The sequence below is a fragment of the Bos javanicus genome, chromosome 15, assembly GCF_032452875.1.
Source record: "Bos javanicus breed banteng chromosome 15, ARS-OSU_banteng_1.0, whole genome shotgun sequence".
Lineage (NCBI taxonomy): Eukaryota > Metazoa > Chordata > Mammalia > Artiodactyla > Bovidae > Bos > Bos javanicus.
This window is the reverse complement of record NC_083882.1, coordinates 8,798,065-8,822,892: the sequence shown is the minus strand read 5'-3', so window position 1 is coordinate 8,822,892 and position 24,828 is coordinate 8,798,065. Positions and strand designations below refer to the sequence as shown.

Here is a 24,828-nt window from a genome sequence, read left to right as displayed (position 1 = left end):
GCCATCTCATCCTCTGGCGTCCCCTTCTCCTCCTGCCCCAAACCCCTCCCAGCATCAGGGTCTTTTCCAATGAGTCAACTCTTCACATGAGGTGGCCAAAGTACTGGAGTTTCAGCTTCAGCGTCATTCCCTCCAAAGAAATCCCAGGGCTGATCTCCTTTAGCATGGATTGGTTGGCTCTCTTTGCAGTCCAAGGGACTCTCAAGAGTCTCCTCCAACACCACAGTTCAAAAGCATCAATTCTTCGGCGCTCAGCCTTCTTCACAGTCCAACTCTTACATCCATACATGACCACAGGAAAAACCATAGCCCTGACTAGATGGACCTTTGTTGGCAAAGTAATGTCTCTGCTTTTGAATATGCTGTCTAGGTTGGTCATAACTTGTCTTCCAAGGAGTAAGCGTTTTTTATTTTCATGGCTGCAGTCACCGCAGTGATTTTGGAGCCCCCCAAAATTAAGTCTGACACTGTTTCCACTGTTTCCCCATCTATTTTCCATAAAGTGATGGGACCGGATGCCATGATCTTCGTTTTCTGAATGTTGAGTTTTAAGCCAACTTTTTCAGTCTCCTCTTTCACCTTCATCAAGAGGCTTTTTAGTTCCTCTTCACTTTCTGCCATAAGAGTGGTGTCATCTGCATATCTGAGATTATTGATATTTCTCCCGGCCATCTTGATTCCAGCTTGTGCTTCCTCCAGCCCAGCGTTTCTCATGATGTAGTTAAATAAGCTGGGTGACCATATACAGCCTTGACGTACTCCTTTTCCTATTTGGAACCAGTCTGTTGTTCCATGTCCAGTTCTAACTGTTGCTTCCTGATCTGCATATAGGTTTCTCAAGAGGCAGGTCAGGTGGTCTGGTATTCCCATCTCTTTCAGAATTTTCCACAGTTTATTGTGATCCACACAGTCAAAGGCTTTGGCATAGTCAATAAAGCAGAAATAGATGTTTTTCTGGAACTCTCTTGCTTTTTCAATTATCCAGCGGATGTTGGCAATTTGGTCTCTGGTTCCTCTGCCTTTTCTAAAACCAGCTTGAACATCTAGATGCTTAAATTTCCCCCCAACCCTTGCACTTATCTTCAGGTTAAGTTGAAGATGTTAGTTTCTTCTTCTAGTTATGTACTCATTCAATATAGCAGGTCTGTAAAATTCAGAATAGTTTGGCTCACCCTTTTTTTCTCCAGTGTTAGCAGTTACCTCTAATTATAGGCACTTTCTTAAAATTCTTTATGCTGCCTTCACCATCTGACCTGCTATAAATTATACTTTGAAAAGACAAATTTTGCCTTAACTTGACCAACTTAGAAAACACCAGCATGCTTCCAGTCATTTAGAATAACGTGTCTCTGACAGAATGTTTATAAAGACCACACAGGAAGATTAACAGCTTTATTTAAAAACAAATTTTAAGGTATCTTGTTTATCACTTGAAAGAAGCAGAATTAAAAAGTTGTTAATAGAGTTTTGATTACTTTGGACAAAGTCTTATTGAGATTTATCCTTTATGACCCTATTAAATTGTATGTAAAACATATTTGGTAAGGGACTAGTTTAGGCAAACACGAATATCAACAATGTTGATGAGAATAATGAAAACAATAGAGAAATGAAGAGGGGGTAGATTACAGATACAAGAGGGAGGAACATTAATGTCTTTACACTCAGTGATAACATGAATCTCAATCATTACAGTATAAGTACAGTAAGGGGGAGAATCTTGTCTTTTTTGTTCACTGTTTCATTGTTCACCTTGAACAATGTCTGGCACTGGTAGTATGTCTTTGTTGAAAGATTAAAAATGACTGTTAGTTTCCTTTCCTTTATATGCTGCCACCCACACCAGGACCGAGGTCAGAGAAACATGTACATGGGAGACTAAGAATGAAATGCATACATTTTGTATCACAATTATTGAATTGGACCAAAAAATGTGATTTGTGACTTCTTAGAAACCGAATGCAGTTTATAATAAACCATTGAAAGTGTTGGTTCTTTCTCTAAAACACACTGTCTCATTCTTTAAAAACAGAAAGAAAGAAAAGAATCAGAAAGTGAGAATAATCATTACATAATGTGAGATTACAATAATTCTCATAAAGTGAGAATAATCATTTAAAAGATGTTCAAATTCTTTTCATATAAAAATTAAGCACCAAAAATATTAAAAATAGAGTAGCCTAATACATTGGAAATGATTCATTCACAGAAAAATCCAACTTTCTGCTTTTGTGCTTTGCCAATTACAAGTTGTTTTTTCTTGCTTCATTTTCAATAGTGTGAATTTTAAATTAAACATTAATTGCTTGGTTGTATTTCCATGCATTCATAAAATCAGCCATGCTTTCATTGTGTACAGGTGTTCATTAATTAAGAGTATAACAGGTTAGTTGTTCCTCATTTTATGTACTCACTGTGCAGATATTGAAATGACTGCCAACATTAGTACTTAGGCTCACATATTTTCTAAAAAGCACTGCCTTACTTTGCATATTGTTAATTGTGTTTAAACAAAGGCAAAGATTACTGCCTAATTCAGATGCTCTCTATAAATATGCATTTCAAAAATAAATAATCCATTTGGGATGACTAATCCTTTTAGACTTTCAATAGTATAAATCTCTTTGTGCTATTAAAAAGTACTTTAACAAAAACACTGCCACATTTCAAGCTAAATCGTATTCAGATGATGCATTTTAAAAGACTTGCCCCTCATCTATTTCTGCTGCTACTTCCATTATATAGTGCCTGTCTCTCCATTTTATCATGAGTTCTATATACATGACATACTCTAGTCCATTAAAATCTTACGGAAGAGAAGAGGAATAGCATGAAAATGCATGAAATACTCTTTTCTGAAAATGAGTGGAGGAAGGCTATGCTGTGCACTTTATGCTTCTTATGCTTTGGTAACACACAAGGCTAGAGCTACTAATGGTGTTGAACCAAGTGTTGAGTTTTGTCCCTGTTTTGTCAGGCAGCACAGATTAAAAGGGACACCAACATCCTGAGACATCTTCTCAAGTGATGCACTCTGCCTCTATTGAGTACATGTCCTGTATTTTAAAAGATGACGCTGTTCTAATGGACCAAGTAATCTTTGAAAAGCAGTGGGGCTGCTTGGAAGAGAAAAGGTCTCACACTCAGGATGTTGAGTTGAAAGCTTTATGTCCCTTTAAATTCTCCTCTTTACTAGAATATTCTAAACCCAAAGCACTTTTAGTAAAGCGTTTTTACCTTAGATTGTTTCTTTGTCCACATGTCCCAAAAAGTTAAATTTTCCTTGCAATATCTTATAGGATACATTTTGAATTTTATAGTCATCAAAATACTCTTAGTAGTCAATAAATATAAGATAAATTGGTTTAGTCAACGTATTATAATTAGGATGTCAAAATAGTCATACAAATACAGGTTTCCCCAGCTATACAAAAGAAAGGCATTCCTATGAAAATTTTGTAAGTCAAAATGCCATCAAGTGAAGAATTTTCGTTTCATTTAGTGCTCAATTTCTTTGGAATTTTCATTTCAGTTTTCATTTTTCACCTTCTTTCATAGAAGTGAAAATCTCTTCAGACTTCTTTCAGTTAGTGAAGCAGTTACTAATGTAGATAAAACAAAGTGCTGTAAAGCAAACTTTTGAAAAGCAAGGGATACCTGTATATATTTACACTTTAATGTATGTTTATATTTATTTATTTATAGCTCAATTTTCTTAAAAGTTTTAGTGAGTTAGCAACGGGGAGGGGGGTAGATATAACTCTGTGTTTAATTTTGAAAATGGGTTACAATCTTTAAGTTACTATGTAACTTTGTATTGAATAGTGGGAATCTTTTTCTACCATTTAAAAAGATAATAATCAAGAGAGAAAAATCTTACTTTAAGAAATGAATTTGAAATATACATTCTCATAGAAATAACAAAATATGTAAATATGAATTTAGCAACAGCAATTCTCATTTAATTGAACAATTCTTTTATTTAATTGAACCTTAATATTCTGTAAGTTACATATTTATAACAGCAATTGTTGAAAGATAGATGCAAAGGAGAAAAGATTGTGTTCACTATGTAATCTACAATTTAGAAAGATTTGGTTTTCTCTGTTGTATAAAATTTCTATTATCAAAGCTCTTGATATTAATCTCAATACTTGCTTTTTTATTTCAAAGTGTAATGAATTGATAGAGAAAGAAATAAAAGAAGGCGCTGCTTAATACCTATAATTAATAGTTTCAGGTTCAGAATTAGGCAGATCTGGATTAATGGTCTTCTCTGCCGCTTACTAGCAATAAACATAGGTAAGCTGTATGCACTGTTCAAGGCTCAATTTTCTCACTTGTAAAATAGAAATTATATAGCAATCTACTCCATTCGACTATTGTATTAAATAAGATAATGCAGGTGAAGAGCTTGGCACACATGGTAAGTGCTTAACACTAGCGAGTTATTACTATTATTTTTTATCATGAATTTAAATATTATTACTTTATTAAATAGAAATTTAAACAATAGTGATCATGCATGAGTTGCCATTTTCATATAGAGGAAAAATTTCAGATTAAATATATGTTTGTCAACATAGTAAGCATTATCTAGTCTCTTGGCTTGTAGTGGGCTTCTTCAAGACACCATTCTGTTGAGAAGTCTCCACAGTATACTGCATCATCCAGCCTGGGCTCTCAGCCCACCTGAGTGGTCAGAGAATCAAGAGAGACTTTCAAAGTGTGGTGCACAGTACAGGGTGCGTCTTTGCTACAAGCCCCTCCTCACCTCCATGTAAGGCCTCTCTATGCTGCTTTTTTTTTTATCCAGCTAAGGAAAGATTGAAGGCAGGAGGAGAAGGGGACAACACAGGATGAGATGGTTGGATGGCATCACCAACTCAATGGACATGAGTTTGCGTAAAGTCCAGAAGTTGGTGATAGGCAGAGAGGTCTGGTGTGCTGGAGTCCATGGGGTCACAAAGAGTTGGACATGGCTGAGGGAAGGAAAGTTATGACCAACCTAGACAGCATATTGAAAAGCAGAGACATTACTTTGCCAACAAATGTCCATCTAGTCAAGGCTATGGTTTTTCCAATAGTCATGTATGGATGTGAGAGTTGGACTGTGAAGAAAGCTGAGCGCCGAAGAACTGATGCTTTTGAACTGTGGTGTTGGAGAAGACTCTTGAGAGTCCCTTGGACTGCAAGGAGATCCAACTAGTTCATTCTAAAGGAGATCAGTCCTGGGTGTTCTTTGGAAGGAACGATGCTAAAGCTGAAACTCCAGTACTTTGGAAGAGTTGACTCACTGGAAAAAACTCTGATGCTGGGAGGGATTGGGGGCAGGAAGAAAAGGGGTTGACAGAGGATGAGATGGCTGGATAGCATCACTGACTCAATGGATGTGAGTTTGAGTGAACTCCAGTAGTTGGTGATGGACAGGGAGGCCTGGCGTGCTGCGATTCATGGGGTCGCAAAGAGTCAGACAGACTGAGTGACTGAACTGAGCTAAACTGAACTGAGCCTCATCCATAGTGGATTGTTATATTGTTGCAACATGTAGCCTCTTTTTTGTGGGGGAGGGGGTTCTTATAATGAAAGGAAATGAAACAACTTGCAAATTGTTGCAAATTCAATAACTTTCCAGTTTCTTACTGCATTATATTCTGTCCTGTCATTCTCTTTGGATGTTAATATGGAAAATGTCACATATATTTTTGGCCATAGAGGGGTTACCTGGTGGCTCAGCGGTACAGAATCCACCTGCCAATGCAGGAGATGAGGTTTGATTCCTGGGTTGGGAATATCCCTGGAGAAGGAAATGGCAACCCACTCCAATATTCTTGCCTGGAGAATCCCATCAACAGAGGAGCCTGGCAGGTTACACTCCATGGGGTCACAAAGAGTCGGACATGACTGAGCAACTAAACAACAATTTTTGGCCAAATAAGGAAAATATATACTTATATTTAAGAGGTTAATGCTCAACCAAATAAATATGAGTATCAAGTAAACAATCAGAAGAAAATATTTTCTAGCCTTAGCAGTTTCTGTACTATATCATGTTATAGCTAGGTAACTGGTTTATTAAACATGCTGAACTTGGTAGAGTTTAAACATATTAATAAGTTTTATTCTTCTCCCACCATTGTTTTCCAGTATGCTTCATCTCAAGTATGGCTTCAGGCCCAACTATTATCTACAGATTTTTAGGTATTAGGACAGTCTCATTTTTCAGGTATTAAAGAATTCCATTTTAGCTTAATAAAAACTTGCATCTCATATCCAGTTCTATGCTTCGGTCCCTCTATCCTAGTGCAGGCTTGACTAAAGGGTTATGATTTCTCTTTTCTTGCTTCTTTCTGCTTCCTCTCTGAGCTCCAAATTCTATTCCAACTCCCAGGTCAGAAAAGAAGAAGGTGGACATCCACTTCAGGTGTTGCAGTTTGTGGTTCTCAAGCAAATATTGAGTGTCCCACGAGATGGCATTTGTCCACATCCTGTTTCTTTCTCTCATGAGTACTATGGGTTCTTTGGAGAGTATCCTATCTCCTACTAGCAGGCAGCTTTATCAGCTCTGATCCCAGCAAGCCTATTCAAACCTACCTTCTGTAGTTTCTGCTTTGCCCACAATATTATTTCACTTTTCTGATCCACCAAGATTTAGAAGTATAGTATGTCTTCAAAAACTATTTTGGTCTCTGCTCTAGTAGCATAGTGTGGGACTGGGTCATCCTACAAAATTCTGAAGCTCCACAGCATCCAGCTGGGATGTGAGAAGTAAGCATCTGTACTCTGCAGCAGCTGTTTTGCTTCTTATGATACTTAGCTCGAGGGGGAAATGACACTCCCACTTCGCTCCTAGTGACAGCCGAGGCTGGAGGGCGACGCCACAGCACATCCATCTGCTAAGCTGACAGCCTCTTCCAACACATTCCTTGTGCTAAATAATCTCACAAAGATGGCTAGAGGAGAGTAATAGGAAAGGGTCAGAAAATTGGGTTTCTCCATTTCCTAATAGTTCTGTGGTTTTAGCTAGGCAACCTCACTTTAGCATCTGAGGTTACATGTGTCTCATCCCAATTCCAGAAAAGACTCATTAAGCTTCCTACTACATTTTCTTTCCATGTACATTATCTTTCTACTTCTGATAGGCTCTTGCTTTGTTCGTATTCTTATTTTTGCGGTTCTTGTCTGTGATAATTACTTAGGAAAATTCATTGAGTTCAAAAGTTATGGAATGAACACAATAAAATACTATTGTAAGATGGAGCTGAATTAGTTTTCTCAGGGGCATGTGGGCTGGCCTTTAAAATGGCATTTAATGTGGCTTTGAAAGCCAGACCAAATGGGATTCAGGTGGAATTATTTATAGGGGCAATTAAAAAATCTACGTACTATTGTCAGGCACTGGAGTGTACAGAGAAAGGCATAAAGCTGTGAGGGTTTTAAAGGTCTCTCCAGTCTGTGTTTCTAAAAAAAAAAAATATGATCTAAAAAAACATAAGCATTCAACTGAAATAATTGGGAAAATCTCAAAGAACATACTATTAAGTGAACATTATAGCTTTCTTCAACTGAGTAATTTAATTATATTAAATAAAAGAAATGGTTCTCAGTAACACTAAGAGAAGATGAAGATCATATTAAGAGCAAGCAACAGCCCTCTAAGACCAAATCTCAATATTCAGGAAAAAAAGAAGCTAATAGTACAGCAGACAGTATTTTAAAATCATGAAACCAGTTTTTTAAATCATGAAATCTTTTCTACAAAATGTTTTCAAGAAGTATATCTTCAGTCTCAGAGGCACTTTGCAAACAGAGATGGTGATTTTAACAAATGCCTTTCTAAATGAAAAATGAGTAATTGTTAGGCATGTCCATTTCTGATTAATAACAAGGTGAGGGGAGAGCACTGGAATATTTGAGCAAGAAAGACAAAAGGGCAGGGAGAGGATATCAGCCCAGGAGTAAATGTGACACACTCAAGTTAGATTTCTCCTGTCTCCTTAGTCCCTATCATACTATATGCCAGTCGAAAATCATGAAGCATGTTCCAAGTCCAGCGTTGAGCACATGCTCTGCGTTATAGCATTTAAATCTTATATCAACTCTGTAAAGCAGGAAGTTTTAGTCCCATCTTATAGATGAGAAAACAAAATAGGAGAATCTTAAAAACTTGTATAAAGTTACCTAGTCAGTAAGTGGCAAACCTGGAATTCTAATCTTAAGCCCCAAATGATGATTCCCAAGTTATCTTCTCTTGTGTTGTTGGAAGAGGGTGTTTGCTATGACCAGTGTATTCCCTTGGCAAAACTCTATTAGTCTTTGCCCTGCTTCATTCTGTACTCCAAGGCCAAATTTGCCTGTTACTCCAGGTGTTTCTTGATTTCTTACTTTTGCATTCCAAACTCCTATAATGAAAAGGACATCTTTTTTGGGTGTTAGTTCTAAAAGGTCTTGTAGGTCTTCATAGAACCGTTCAACTTCAGCTTCTTCAGCATTACTGGTTGGGGCATAGACTTGGATCACCGTGATATTGAATGGTTTGCCTTGGAAACGAACAGAGATCATTCTGTCATTTTGCGATTACATCCATGTACTGCATTTCAGACTCTTGTTGACTGTGATGGCTATTCCATTTTTTCTAAGGGATTCCTGCCCACAGTAGTAGATACAATGGTCATCTGAGTTAAATTCACCTATTCCAGTCCATCTTAGTTTGCTGATTCCTAGAACGTCGACGTTCACTCTTGCCATCTCCTGTTTGGCCACTTCCAATTTGCCTTGATTCATGGACCTAACATTCCAGGTTCCTATACAATATTGCTCCTTACAGCATCAGACCTTGCTTCTATCACCAGTCACATCCACAACTGGATGTTGTTTTTACTTTAGCTTCATCCCTTCATTATTTATGGAGTTATTTCTCTATTGATCTCCAGTAGCATATTGGGCACCTACCAACCTGGGGAGTTCATCTAACTGTCTCATCTTCTGCTACCCCTTTTTCTTTTGCCTTCAATCTTTCCCAGCATCAGGGTCTTTTCCACTGAGTCAGCTCTTTGTATCAGGCGGCCGAAGTATTGGAGCTTCGGCTTTAATATCAGTCCTTCCAATGAATATTCAGGGTTGATTTCCTTTAGGATATACTAGTTTGATCTTCTTGCTATCCAAGGGACTCTCAAGAGTCTTCTCCACTACAATTCAAAAGCATCAGTTCTTTGACACTCATCCTTCTTTGTGGTCCAACTCTCACATCCATACATTACTACTGGAAAAACCATAGCTTTGACTATAAGGACCTTTGTCAACAAGGTGATGTTTTTGATTTTTAATACACTGTCTACATTTGTCATAGCTTTTCTTCCAAAGAGCAAGTGTTTTTTGATTTCATGGCTGCAGTCACCAGCTGCAGTAATTTGGAAGCCCGAGAAAATAAAATCTGTCACTGTTTCCACTTTTTACCCATCTATTTGCTATGGAGTAATGGGACTGGATGCCATGATCTTAGCTTTTTGAATGTTGAGTGTTAAGCCAGCTTTTTCACTCTCCTCTTTCATCCTCACCAAGAGTCTGTTTAGTTCCTCTTTACTTTCTGCCATTAGAGTCATATCATCTGCATTCTGAGATTGTTGCTATTTCTCCCTGCAATCTTGATTTCAGCTTGTGACTCATCCAGCCTGGCATTTTGCATGATATAAACTCTGCATAGAAGTTAAATTTATAAATTACATTTCTAGGCACTGTGATATATAATTTTGAAAACGTTAAAAAGTAAGTACTATTATTATCTCCATGAGGAAACTGAAGGACAAAGAGGGTAAGAAGTATTTCAGCCAACCAGCTAGAACAGTAAAACTGTTATTAGGTTTTATGATCTTTCTTGGTCCCAGAAGAACACTTTATTACTACTTACACATACCACTTTATCTACACTATTGATAGGAATAACAGCATTATTTGAACTCCTTAGGAAACACCACTGATTTTTCTTTTTTAAATTTTGGAAACTCTAACTCTTCTAATAAAGTGGGCTTAAGTGATAATGAGTTAACGGAAATACTTGTATGTTATATACTTCAATTCAGGTAGGAACTTTTGTTGTTGTTTGATTTCTCTCCTGACCTCACCCTCACCATGTAAGTAACCTCTCTTCTTTGTTCCTTTCTTCTGCACTTTGCTGTCCAAAGTAGTTGCTGGATTATGCTCCTAATTTTGTGACTTCTCTCAGATCTCTAGCAAAGCTGTATTATTTAATGAGCCATGTAAACATCTACTATAGTAGATTTGGAAATTTTTCAGGGGAAGAAAAAGAGAGATTGGTAGATGATTTCATCCTGTATTCTTTCATTAGTTGAGTGTTAATTAAAGCATATTTTTAGTGTGACAGACTTTGTTCAGACTACTACACTTAGGAAGAGTTCATTGAAGCACAAGCTTAACTTCATGCATGCTTAAACTAAGGTAGTATAATATGTTTTGGTTGCTCTGAGCATTTGCAACCAAACATATAAAATGAAAAGAGACAAAAGTCTACATTTTAACATGCCAGACATGTTTTACAAGGGATTTACAGATTGTTGGAAAAGTGTTAATCACATTATTCAGTCATGGAAGAATAATGTTCAAAAAGAAATGCAGAAAAATTAGTGAAAGTGAAAGTGTTAGTCCCTCAGTGGTGTCTGACTCTTTGCGACCCCATGGACCATAGCCGACCAGGCTCCTCAGTCCATGGAATTCTCCAGGCAAGAATGCTGGAATGGGTTGCCATGCCCTCCTCCAAGGAATCTTCCCAACCCAAGGATCAAATCCCAGGTCTCCTGCAATGCAGGCAAATTCTTTAACATTTGAGTGACCAGGGAAGCCCAGAGTGAACCCATTAACAATGTGTGTAAACTTGAGTCTCTGAACTAATAATTTAATGGCATTTATCAGTAGCCAACTGAGGGAGAGAGGAATCTAGCTGCATAAATCTAAATCAGAATTTGACTATATTTAAATATATTTGGTTTTAAGTAAATGTGTATTTCTCTGAACTCAATGAAAGCATTTATTACGTTTGATCATATTAATTTTTTGCTTCTAACAAGAATTATAGAACTTTCACAACAGAAGGACTCTGAAAGATTAAGGCATATCTCTACATATCATAAGCATGTTGTTTTATAAATAAAGGATATAATTAAAATCAGTGGACTCCAAAGTGTTGACTGCAGAGATAATAACTGTGTGCCATCAACTTGAAAAAGAAATGAATGAACATGGGTTCCACTGATCATCTGCATGTAATTAGGAAATTTAAGCTAATTAGAATCAGAGTGCTCATTTCAAACATTGTGATCCTGACAGCAGAACACACTGCCTGAGTTGTATCTATTAAAGCCTGAGGTTTTCTTTTTTGTTTGTTTTTCCAGTTTTATTGAGATATAATTGATATATAACACTATATTAAAAGTGAACAACATAATGATTTTATATATTTGTGTATTACAATATGACTATCATAATAAATTTAGTTAATATTAATCACCTCACGGTTTTTCCTTATGATGAAAACTTTTAAGATATGCTCTCCGCAATATTCAAATATATGATAACAGTATTGTTAACTGTAGTCACCATGTCTTCCCAGAACTTATTTATCCTGTGTCCGGAAGTTTGTACCTTTGTACCACATTTTCCCGTTTCCTCAACCCCTATCCTCACCTCTGGCGATCACCAATTCATTCCCTGTTCCTACCAGTGTCATTTTTTTTAAGATTTCACGTGTAAATGAGATCGTACAATGTTTGTCATCCCCTGTCCAGCTTGTTTCACTTAATACACTGCCCTCCACGTCCATCTGTGTTGTCTCAAGTGGTCAGGTTACTTTCTTTGTATGGTGAATAGTATTTCACTGTATTATAATACACTATATATTTTTTATCCATCCATCGATCAATGGACATTTAGGTTATTTTCCTGTCTTTAAAGCCTCAAGTTTTCTGTTACCATTTCAGTTACTATTTTCTGTTACTATTTCCTATTATATCGAGCAAGCCTGTTGTAGAAAGAACAGTTCATGCTTATACACTAACTTATACACTTATACATAACTTATAACTTACATACTTATACATAAACTATTGAAACACAATGCTCTATAATGCCTCTTTTGTATCATTTATTATACATTAAAGGGCTTCTCTTGTGGCTCATCTGGTAAAGAATCCACCTGCAATGTGGGAGACCTGGGTGCAAGATCCCCTGGAGAAGGGAAAGGCTACCCACTGCAGTATTCTGGCCTGGAGAATTCCATGGACTGTGTAGTCTATGGCATTGCAAAGAGTTGGACATGACTGAGCAACTTTCACTTTCATTATACATTCAAATTGGATAAACTTACTTAACATGAAGCTGAATATGGGTTTCTCTGGTAGCTGAGATGGTAGAGAATCCAACTGTAATGTGGGAGACTTGGCTTTGATCCCTGGGTTGGGAAGATCCCCTGGAGAAGTGAATAGTTACCCACTCCAATATTCTTGCCTGGAGAATTCCATGGACAGAGGAGCCTGGCAGGCAGAGTCAGACACTACTGAGTGATTTTCATTTCACTACCTTAAAAGAAACTGATAGCAGTAGGAAGACTTCAAAAACTAATTTTATACAATAAAATAAATTTTACAAAATCTAGGTCAATTATGAATAATTTGACAAGGACATTTCCCATACAAAAGCTGTGGTACATATACACAATGGAGTATTACTCAGCCATTAAAAAGAATACATTTGAATCAGTTCTAATGAGATGGATGAAACTGGAACCTATTATACAGAGTGAAGTAAGCCAGAAAGAAAAACACCAATACAGTATACTAACGCATATATATGGAATTTAGAAAGATGGTAACAATAACCCTGTGTATGAGACAGCAAAAGAGACACCGATGTATAGATCAGTCTTATGGACTCTGTAGGAGAGGGAGAGGGTGGGATGATTTGGGAGAATGGCATTGAAACATGTATAATATCATGTATGAAATGAGTTGCCAGTCCAGGTTCGATGCACAATACTGGATGCTTGGGGCTGGTGCACTGGGATGACCCAGAGGGAGGGTAGGGGAGGGAGGAGGGAGGAGGGTTCAGGATGGGGAACACGGGTATACCTGTGGTGGATTCATTTCGATATTTGGCAAAACTAATACAATATTGTAAAGTTTAAAAATAAAATCAAATTAAAAAAAAAAGGCAAATTAAATGTTGCTTTCTTGGTTCCTCAAAGTGGAAATTTTCACCACACTTTTCATTAGTTTCTTTTTCTCTTTTTTTACTCAAAAAGTTAAAATCTTTGAAAACTCTTAATACGTTTTCTAAAAAACAAAAGCATTAATAGACTATGGGACAATACTACCAAAAGAAGAAAGTTTTGACATCAAACCATCACTTGTATTTTATCCTACTCATGTTTCTTTAATGAACTTCAAGAAATATTCACAAAAGAGTGTACAGCCTGCTTTCAAACTGTAAGCTAGAGGTTCCAAGCATTCTCTTTTTAGATGATGTCTAAGGGCTAAATAAAACAGAAAAGGACTTTCAGTGCCTAGTCTTTCCACAAAATCCATGCTTGTGGGGAGAGTATCTTCAAAGAAAAATATTCGAGATCCTAAATTTAGGGTATAAATAAGTAATTCCAATTTTATAGATGAAGTAGGTGGCTCTGGTAGCTATTAGTTGAATATTATTTAGCTATTAATTGTCAGAGACGAATGTGAAACATTTGTATGTGGATAACTTTTTATTTTTTATAAACAAATAGCACTAAGAGAAGCCACAATATCAACAAATTAACTTGTTTACACAGTTTATTTAACTGTGAATTGATGGTCACAGTATTCAGAACTCTGACATTAGCCACTGATGTATATTTGAAATTGTGTATCCCTGCCCTTTTATACATACAGTTAAACCAGTTTTTTTCTTGTGTGCCTTATCCATACCATACACGAGAAAAAAAAAGAATTTTGAATTAGTACTGTATAACAGTGATTTGGAGACCTGGTATCAAGGCACACTGCCATGTCATAAGTTGTTACATGCCACAATAACTTTTGACTATTAGTAAAAAACTCAAGTCATCTGCCTGTTCTTCATATAAATCAGGATGTATTTACTGCTATTGCTCCAATGCCATCATTTTTCTTAGTTGAATCACTTGTAATTTCCTGACTGAGAGGCAAAGGGGTATCTAGTTCCATATGATTCTGAGGGAATACATGAGTGTGAACTCCACATGTGAATAATTTTTGACATGTATGTAACTGTGAAAGAAGAAAGAAAGATTGGTCACTGCTTCTGTATATATCCTTCTACATGAACAAGGCAAGAACTGACATTCATGGAGAACATGGCCTAGGAAATGAAATTGGGACCCTGGTGACTAAAGGTCATTTTATTCAACAGACGCAATGATAGTGCTCTTTCCCACCTCCACGGTCCAGGGAAAATTGTTTTTTTCCTTTCTACTACTACTACTACTGCTACTACTAAGTCACTTCAGTCGTGTCAGACTCTGCGTGGCCCCATAGACGGCAGCCCACCAGGCTCCCCCGTCCCTGGGTTTCTCCAGGCAAGAACACTGGAGTGAGTTGCCATTTCCTTCTCCAATGCATGAAAGTGAAAAGTGAAAGTGAAGTCGCTCAGTCATGTCCGACCCTCAGCGACCCCATGGACTGCAGCCTACCAGGCTCCTCCATCCATGGGATTTTCCAGGCAAGAGTACTGGAGTGGGGTGCCATTGCCTTCTCCTAGTAGATATAGTATGTAAATTCTACATCAGTTTTTCTAGTATACAAAATGTTGTGTGAATATCTGCCAGTAATTAAAACCCTTTCATCCAAGTAGGTAATATATGAAAGTTAATGTATATTAGTATATCAAGATCATTTAAAAACTATATGTTGAGATATAAAGGTAACACTAACATTGCTAATGCAGTCTCATAGCCTGGAAAAGGCTTTCTTTTAATAATTTTCTTCATTTAACAGTTATTTCTTTGATAATATTCCCTTTCAACTACAAACATATTTTGTGGTTTGGTGCAGTGAAGGGGAAATTTATTTCTTTGACACATTTATTCTTTTAATAATTACACATTTGTAAAAGTTTTGCCAAGTATCTATATATTTTTCATTTTTCAGAGAGATTCAGTCTTTTAGCCTTTTATTTATTTATTTATTTATTTTGTAATATGTAATCATTTAAACAGGTTCTCACTCCATGGAGCTATTGCTAAGATTTCTTTGTAAGAACCTGCTATATCCCCCAGGTGCTCTACTCACCACTCTGTAATGGGAAAAGAATCTTAAAAAGACTGAATATATGTTTATGTATAACAGATTCACTTTGCAATATACCTGAAACTGACAGAATATTGTAAATAAGCTATGTGTGCTTAGTCGCTCAGTCCTGTCCGACTCCTTGCGACCCCATAGACTGTAGTCCGCCAGGTTCCTCTGTCCATGGAATTCTCCAGGCAAGAATGCTGGAGTGGGTTGCCATGCCCTCCTCCAGAGGATCTTCCCAACCCAGGATTCGAACCTAGGTCTCCACTCCCATAAAAATATTAAAGAAGAAAAGGAACTGCATTTACCCGTCAAAATAAACTATAATTGGCATTTTCCATGAAAAAAAGAAAAAGAAGAATAAATACTAGTTTTTAGCTGGGGGAAAAAATTCTTTAAACTGGAGCTTCCTGGGAGTTCTAGAAAAGCCTTAAGGCTAACGTCTACCTGTGGAGTTTCCAGGGGCTCTGCAAGCCCTGGATCACAGAAGATTCACATGATTAGAAAGGAAAAAAAATGTGTACCATGAAACTTATCATTAGTAGATGTCCTTGACTGTAGTGTTAATTATGATTTGGACCTTATAAACCAGAGAACGTTTACAAGAGAATAATTAGTTTGGAGATGCAGTATATGGCCATGAAAAGTATATGCCAAACTCTCCCACAGAGATTTGAAAGCAGGGTATCCATCACAAACATTTTGTTTTAATATTGAATAAGACCACCCTGACTTCAAACAAATTTTGATCTGTTTATTTGGAAATGTTACCCAACCAGGTAGAATTATGATGCATTCTTATTGTAGGGACACTTAAAGTGTGCATTTTCCTCACTCATGGCCCATTTTTAACCACAGTTCCAAAGACAGCACCTACCAATGTAAGTGGAAGAAGTGGAAGAAGGCACGAGTTGGTCATCGCCTGGGAGGTAAGAAAGCCCACTCAGATGTCAGGACGTGTTGATTCCTTAAATAGAAAGCTATACATAGGGTATGAGTACCTCGTACAGAGTAACTGTGTAATTTTTGTTTGAGATTACAAATGAGATTACAAAACACTTTTAGCATCAATTACTCACATGAATATTTCCAATGTGAACCTTTCATACAAAGTCTAAAGTCCCATCCTGTCATATGAGCTTTCTTAGAATAAAGTTTGAATGATTAAAACATGTCCTCTCAAATTAGTTTAGATGCTTGTTTGGGTTAGTTTAATGTTTGAGTACTTCACAGTTGACATTTTGTGGGCTAAAACCACTGAGGTTTTTCTGGAGTCGAGCCTGGGATATCTCATTTATCCCATACAATAATCCCACTAGTGGTGATAATTTTCCCTGTTTTCCAAATGATGAAACTGATACACAGGTTGAGTAATTTCCTGAGAAACAGTAGAATTGGGATTTTTAAAACAAAATCCTTGTTCTTTTGTATCCATCATCATCTGACCTCCAAAATTCCTTCTGTCAAAGGAAAGGAGTGGGAGTGAAAGCCTGTGAGAGGTACATTTATTTTACATAAAGCCACTTTCCTCCTCTGAGGTTAACTTACTCTATTATCAAATATAGCTTTGTAGATCACAGATCAATGCCTTAGAAAGTGGAGATGGAAGTGCCTATTGGAGAAAACTGAACTAATCCCTGACCATCTCAAAGAACAATGAAAGAATGTACAAAAATATACAGAAAAACTTCTTTCCCCTTAGTAAATCTTCCATGAGCACATCCTCTGACCTGTTCCTCTGTTCATTCTCTTCTTCTTCAATTAAATTTTATGTCTTGCTTTTGATTTCTGCAGAGGTATTAACTTCCCAATTCCTGACCTTCACTGAGATCATATCTCTCTAAATGGAATTGCCTTCCCTGTCAGTTTTGTGTCTTACTCAGCTTGGGCTACTGTAACAAAAATGCCATAGACTGGGTGGCTTATAAACAACAGAAATTTCTTTCTCACAGTTTTGGATGCTGGAAGTCCAGTTCTAGAAGGCACAGGTGGGTTCAGATCTAGTGAGGGCCTACTTCCTGGTGCTTATAGCACCATCTTCTCACTCTGTCCTCATCTGGCAGAGGGTCAGAAGAGCTCTCTAGAGTCTCTATTATTAGGGCACTAATCTGACTCATGAGTATTCCATCCTCATAACTAAATCACCTACCCCAAATCCATCTCCTAATACAATCACATGGGGGGTTAGGAATTATCACATAAGCTGGTGGGGTGGGGATAGGGGAGAGGATATAAACATTTAGTATATAATACTTTGAAATGATAGATTTTGTCTCTTTTCCTCCATTCAACACATAGTTTTTCCTCAAATCAAAATTTGTTTATAAAGTAACAAATATTTGTGTGTGTTAAGTCGCTTGAGTCGTGTCCAACTCTTGGCAAGCCTATGGACTGTAGGCTCCTCTGTCCATGGGATTCTCCAGGCAAGAATACTAGAGTGGGTAACCATGCCCTCCTCTGGGGGATCTTCCCGACTTAGGGATCAAACTTTCAGCTCTTGAGACTCCTGCACTGCCGGCAGATTCTTTACTGCTCAGCCACTGTCTATTGGATATCTATTTGTCAAACATTGTCCTAGGCAATGGGTGGTAACTGCTCCATTGACTAACTAGTTAATCACAATTGCACAACGCAATTCATGCCTATTTAACAAATTTAAATGTGGGAATTCTCTTGCAGTCCAGTGGTTAGGGCTCCAGTCTTCCACTAAAGAGACATGGATTGGGGAGCTATGATCTGGTATATGAGGCCATGCGACCAAAAAAATAAAAATTAAAGAATTTAAATATAAATCATATAGTACAAACTTCTTGAGCATATATTGTATTCTAATTATTCTAATATTTCATATGTTAGTAAAGCACAAAAGCAATTAAGAAAAATACTAAAAAAAGAAAAATGAAAGGTCTTACATTAATTTCTCTTAAATTTTCTGACCAAAGACCTCTGCAGAGCATTACCAGTGACAAGATTTTCCCAACCACCAGACCATATGACAATTTTCACCAACATGTTAAATTATAGTGTGGACTTCAAGGACCTTTGCTTCATGTACATGACTAATTGGAATAAAGTTGTCTCACTTCAGGAGTTTTCAATACTCTTGATAATTTTCTTAAATATCAACTGATAGCATTTAATTTTTTAACTTTTACCTTTAAAGCCTTTTAAATTTGCAACAACTGCCAAGTGATTATGCTACATTGGCTTTCAATGTACTAAAAAGTTTGGAGAATCTCTTTTATTCTAGTTATCTATAATTTTAAAAAGTTAAAGACTGGAATAAATAGTTTTTTTGGCCAGTTATTTTGCTGATAATTAATTGTATTTTTCTTCTCTAGCCAGTATCTGAAGAGTTTCAGAATGGGGAAGGCTTTGGCTATATTGTGGCTTTCAGGCCCAATGGAACACGTGGCTGGAAGGAAAAAATGGTGACATCCTCTGATGCTTCAAAATTCATCTATCGAGATGAAAGCGTCCCTCCTCTTACCCCCTTTGAAGTGAAGGTTGGCGTTTATAACAATAAAGGGGATGGACCTTTCAGTCAAATTGTTGTCATATGTTCAGCTGAAGGAGGTCAGTTTTATCATCCTTATTTTCATTTAACATTTTAATATTTATTTTGGTAACTGAATGTGACATTATTGTATTATTAGAAAATACAGATATGCCAGAAGAGAAAATAAAAAACCCATAAAACAAAACTTACCCATAAATTCAGTAAACTTTTTAGATGTATTTTTCCAAAATTTTTCCAAATAAGTTTTATTGAAAAAAATTGATAATTCCATATATTAATACTTTTCTTTATGTTCTTCATGCCCCACTGATATATGGCAAATATCTTTCCATGATAATAACAATATTAGTCATACCTGTTATGTAGTCTATTCTGTGAATGTGTGGACATTTAACTATTCTTCTTTGGCTTGAAATTTAGATCATTTTCCATATTAATCCACAAAAATTTAAATTTATATCAAATGAATTTAAATAAATACTCCAATAAATATTTGTTACTAATATCCACACAAAATATTGTACTGATAAGTATCAGACAGGATTTTTGGTTGCAAGCTTTTCACACATGGTATCATTAAATCCTCACAACGATCTTGACTAATAGGCATTATAATCCCCATTAAGGGAAATTGAAGCTCAGGAAAACTAAGAAACTTGCTGAAAAAGTTACATAGTTTGTAATTGAGAATTAAACCCATTGCTGCCAATCATTAAATCCTTGATTTCTCTATAGCAAGATGCTATCATATGCATAACTTTGTTCAATCTCAATATAAAACTAATAGGTAGTGAAACTGATAAACATCTTTTACTATTGTGATTATGTAACTATTATTCACTTAATACCAGTGTATCATGATTAGTCAACAGAAAATAATAAAATTCTGTATCATTAAAACTACCATTTAATAGGGAAAAAAAACTGCCAGGTAGGCAGGACCTGGGCAGTATACCCATTTCATAGACTGTAAGACATTGTGTTTACTTGCAGGGCCAACTGAAATTCTGCCCTTAAATTGAAGAAAGACTATGATGTTACTCATGGTTATAGTCAATAGGTGGTAGTGCTAGAATGCCAACTCAGCTTTCTACACCAAAATCTCTGGTTCTTTCAAGGTTTAGTGCAAAAGTGCATTTTCTGAGAGGAAGCTTGACAGAACTAACTCCCCAAAGTTAGCTATTCCACATAGTCTTTCTTCAATTCAAGCTCAGAATTTCAGTTGGTCCTGAAAGTAAATACAATACCTTACAGTCCCTAAACTTGACAGCCCGCTGAGCTAATGCTCCACCAGAGACAGCACAGATTTGTCCTTCCAAATAATTACTGCTTTTATAAACTGACCCTTTTATTTCCTTTGTGCCCACATGTGTGACTCGAATAGCTTAAGAGGATTATCAATCTTTTTGGTACTGGGCATTCATGGGAGTAAATAAATAACTTCTTTTGAATATTGAAACACCAAGGTAGTGTTTGATTTATGAAAGATGTAGTTTTTCATTACCAGCTCCTTTGTATTTTGTGACATAGAGGAAAATTTTGAAGCAGAAGTAGAAAATTCACCCTCGTATAAGAATGACCAAGGAAGTGAAGAGTCAAGTAATACCAAACAACCATAAGTGTCCTGATGAGATATCCACGCACTTGTTGTTTAGTCACTAAGTTGTGTCCAACTCTTTGTGACCCCGTGGACTGTAGCCCACCAGGCTCCTCTGACCATGAGATTTTCCAGACAAGAATACTGGAGTGGGTTGTCATTTCCTTTTCCAGGGCATCTTCCTGACCCGGGAATCGAACCTGCTTCTCTTACACTGGCTGATGGATCCTTTATCTTTGAGCCACTTGGGAAGCCCATTCGTGCACTTAGCCTCTCAAATTTGTGATGTGTTTTCAGATAGTATATACAGTCTCCATATTACTTATATTAACTCTTACAATCAAATGTGAGGTAGGAATCTCAAGTTGCAATTTACTTGTAGGAAACTGAGGCTCAGAGGCTAAGTAACATGCTAAATTCAACCCAGTAAAGGACAATAGTTGTAACTTTTGTAACTCTAGTAACTCAGTAAGTTATTTAAGTAAGCTACTTAAGTGTAGTAATAGGACTGGGGTTTGAACCCAGGTGTGTATGACTCCAAAACTAATGCTTTTAGTCACTACCCTGTATCATCTCATCAGGAATGTTTTTAATAATAATATTTTGCTACTGCTTTATGTTATTGTGTGTATTATTTTGTATCATTTGTTATGCACATGGCCCAAAAGGTCACCGTGAGATGAATTGTAGAGGTTTATGAACATGATATGCATGGTAACACCAGTGCTGGCTTTAAAAAATTCAAATTTATACATTCCTTGTCAACATTTGCTTTGAAATTAAATTATAGTAGCCACCATGGGTTGTTTACCCTGTTTCCTTAAACTTGAAATGGTTTGCCTTTAGAGATTCCTCTTTCTAGCTAGATAGAAAATATGCACATTTTCAAAGACACTGAAGCTGTGGCTGTAACATATTTCATAGTAACACTTCATTTATTTTGGTTGACTGAAATGTGAAAGATATAAGGAAAATTAAATCAGGATAGTCTGCCTTTGTTCTGACAACAAAATTAAAACATATATTTAGTGTTTGCTCACTAATTAAATTTACTAACTTGGAACTTCATGTGTAAATATTAATAGAGCTTTAACACCATTGCATTGTGTCAACCAGGAAAAGCAGGATAATGGAAGGAAGAGAGTGTTTGCCTGGAGTGGGCAGAGCTTCAGATGGAAGCTCACACTAACTTGAAAGCCTTTGGCAGTTTTTTTCACCTCTCTGAGCCTTGCCTTCCTCCACTTTAAAAGTAGAAATCTATATTATTGCTGGGAGCCATTACAAATCTAAGGCTGAAATTCTGTTATTCTATTTTCCGAAAAATTATTTTACATTTTAGTTATCCCAGAATAGGCAGTCATAATAGATCCATTTTTGTTCTAGAATAAAATCAGGGAAGGGACTTCCCTGGTGATCCAGTGGCTAAGGCTCCAAGTTCCCAATGCAGGGGTCCAGGGTTCAATCCCTCGTCAGGCAGCTAGATCCCACGTGTTGCAACCAAGACCCAGCGAAGTCTAATGGGTGATTTGGGGCTTCCCAGCCGGCACAGTGGTAAAGTATCTGCCTGCCAGAGCAGGAAAAGCAAGAGACATGGGTTTGACCCGTGGTCTGTAAGATCCCCTGAAGTAGGAAATGGCAGCCCACTCCATTTTTCTGGCCTGGAGAATCCCAGGGACAGAGGATCCTGGCTGGCTATAGTCCCTATGGTAACAAAGAGTCAGATACGATTGAGCACACACACACAAACAGAGAAATCAACATCCTTTTTAGTCACTTGGCAAACTATTGGAAAAGGAGTGCACATTTTCAAGATTGGACAATTTTTAAAAGAGTCAAGGGCTGTAATAAACTAGTAAAAGTAGAATATAGTACTCATGCCAGAGCAGATTCCTCTTGGCCATGCCTGTGGACGTTCACAGAGATTCACAGTGAGCCCTTGTCATCATACTCTTGTCCAAAGCCCAAATATCTGATTGAGACTGCATTTCTCCATAAGACAAATTCTGTTTCTTTGTTCTTCCATTAACCTAGTCCACCTGTTTATCACTTCACAAGCCCTCTTTATTCTTAAATAAAGTGAAGAACAAGAGCAGGGGGACTAGTTTTCTATCCCCTTTTATGGGCATAGTTTCTTCCCTTTGTTCATGATGCAGCTACTCAGCTAGGGTACCAGGAAGAAGGTATTACCTTTTCAGAGCTGACACCAGGCCTTATCAAGTGCAGCCACCAGATTTCATGTTGATGGAGGGAAGCATGGAACTCAAGGATTTCAAGGCACACCTGACAGTATTAGCTCTCAACCCAGTTCCCCTGGCACATCGACAGAGGATGGCATTCACAGCCAGAACACACTTCCATAAGTGCTTGTGTACATTTGCCATGTGCTTCATCTTTTTCCTTTCCTCTCAAGAAACCTATAGGAATGTGAGTGAGGCATACATTCCTGAAGACAAAACACTGTATGTGATCTGTTATAGAAGGAATCCTCCTTTATACACATAGATACTTAGTAAATCACTTAGGAAATGACTCTCACCACTCGAAGATTGACTATTGCCCTAAAGTACTGTCAGAAATTACTGGGCTTCCCTGGTGGCTCAGAAGGTAAACAGTCCACCTGCAATGCAGGAGATCTGGGTTTGACCCCTGGGTAGGGGGGATCCCCTGGAGAAGGGAATGGCAACCCACTCCAGTGTTCTTGCCTGGAGAATTCCATGGACAGAGGATCCTGGTGGGCTAAAGTCCATGGAGTCACAAAGAGTTGGATGCGACTGAGCAACTAACACTTTCACTGTCAGAAAACCTCCAGATGTTTGTTGTTGTTTTTTTCCTGTTAACACCCTTGAGACGCTGAACTCTTTCAAGGTTTACACAATGGAAGTAACCCTGAATGACTCTTTCAGTGACAGGCAGAATCCGATATAAAGCCAGAGGAAAGAGGTTTGCCTGCTAGGACTTCCATGCGTTGTGGACATGTATCAATTATCTATATCCTTTGAACCAAGCAAAAGTTATGTGCATTCCAACCCTGATTTGACTTCAGGTCTCGGGGTATGGTATAATCCAGGGATCCCCCACCTCCGGGATCTAATACCTGATGATTTGAGATGGAGCTGATGTAATAGTAATAAAAGAAATAAAGTGCACAATAGACATAAGGCACTTGAATCATCCTGAAACCATCCCCGACCCTGTCTTTGAAAAAGCTGTCTTCCATAAAATGGGTCCCTGCTGCCAAAAATGTACGGTGCCACTCCATGCAATACTCTTATATTGGAAACAATTCTATTTTTCTTAAAGAATAGCAAAGTTCCAAAATAACTGATTTGAAAGTGCATAGTACAAATGATAAAAAGCAATTTTTTTCCAACATGAGAAATCAAATCAGCCTTAATTTCTGCATTTCTAGAAATGCATTTTAATTAAAGTTATATCTGTTTTCCACTTATTTCTTGTTACTATAGCTTTGGAAAGAAACTGAGAATTCAATACATCTGATAGAAAATTAGAGGGAACTTTAATATAGATTAATTGTAAGTTGAAAAGTTTATTTATACATAATGTGTGTTAGCCTTTTCTAGTTTTTTTGGGGGGGTGTCTTTTTCCTTATATGGAAAAAATGTGTGGCTTTTACTTTTTATTAAAGTCAGAAGCTTCTTCTAGCTTGCAGAAAATGATATGCAATTATCCTCTTGCAAATTGAGCTACCACAGCTGAAATTAAAACCTGACTTTCATGGGGTGTTATTCTGCAGATCAGTCCTGAGCTGAAACTGAGCTCAGTGGGATTTATGTGAACTTGAAAATTAATAAATTGGCATATTAGTTGTAAAATACAAGGAATAATTTCCTGACTTTGCCAGATGATCCATTTGGATTAGTGCCTATAAAAGTTCAACTACAGCTGTCTTCACTCAATTTATAATGAGGCCATAGCCCTTCTCCCAAGGAGTTTATTAAACTGTCCTTTGATTAATGGTGTTGCCCACCCCTCCTGGGAAGTCAAATATATAATCAATATTACAAGCCCATCCCCCCATATTACTTGGAGAACTCAAGCTGCTAGGCCACTTAACACAAATGTATCATCTAAATTCATGAACATGATAATGCTGTACAATATTTTTAATATAATTCAGTTTAGTTCAGTTCATTCTCTCAGTCGTGTCCAACTCTTTGCTACCCCGTAGACTGCAGCACACCAGGCTTTCCTGTCTATCACCAACTCCTGGAGCTTACTCAAACTCATGTCCATCAAGTTGGTGATTCATCTTTCCCAGCATCAGGGTCTTTTCCAATGAGTCAGCTCTTCACATAAGGTAGCCAAAATATTGGAGCTTCAGCTTCAGCATCAGTCCTTCTAATGAATATTCAGGACTGATTTCCTTTAGGATGGGGTGG

General features: G+C 37.2%; 1 protein-coding gene across 1 annotated transcript in view; it reads left to right on the top strand.

The window, feature by feature from the left end:
• Positions 1-24,828, top strand: part of CNTN5 (contactin 5) — a 1,653,888-nt gene that overhangs the window by 1,579,675 nt on the left and 49,385 nt on the right. Inside the window, exons 19-20 of the mRNA XM_061440146.1 lie at positions 16,170-16,240; positions 18,653-18,887. Of these exons, the coding sequence (XP_061296130.1) occupies positions 16,170-16,240; positions 18,653-18,887 (306 nt within the window). The remainder of the gene's footprint in view (positions 1-16,169; positions 16,241-18,652; positions 18,888-24,828) is intronic.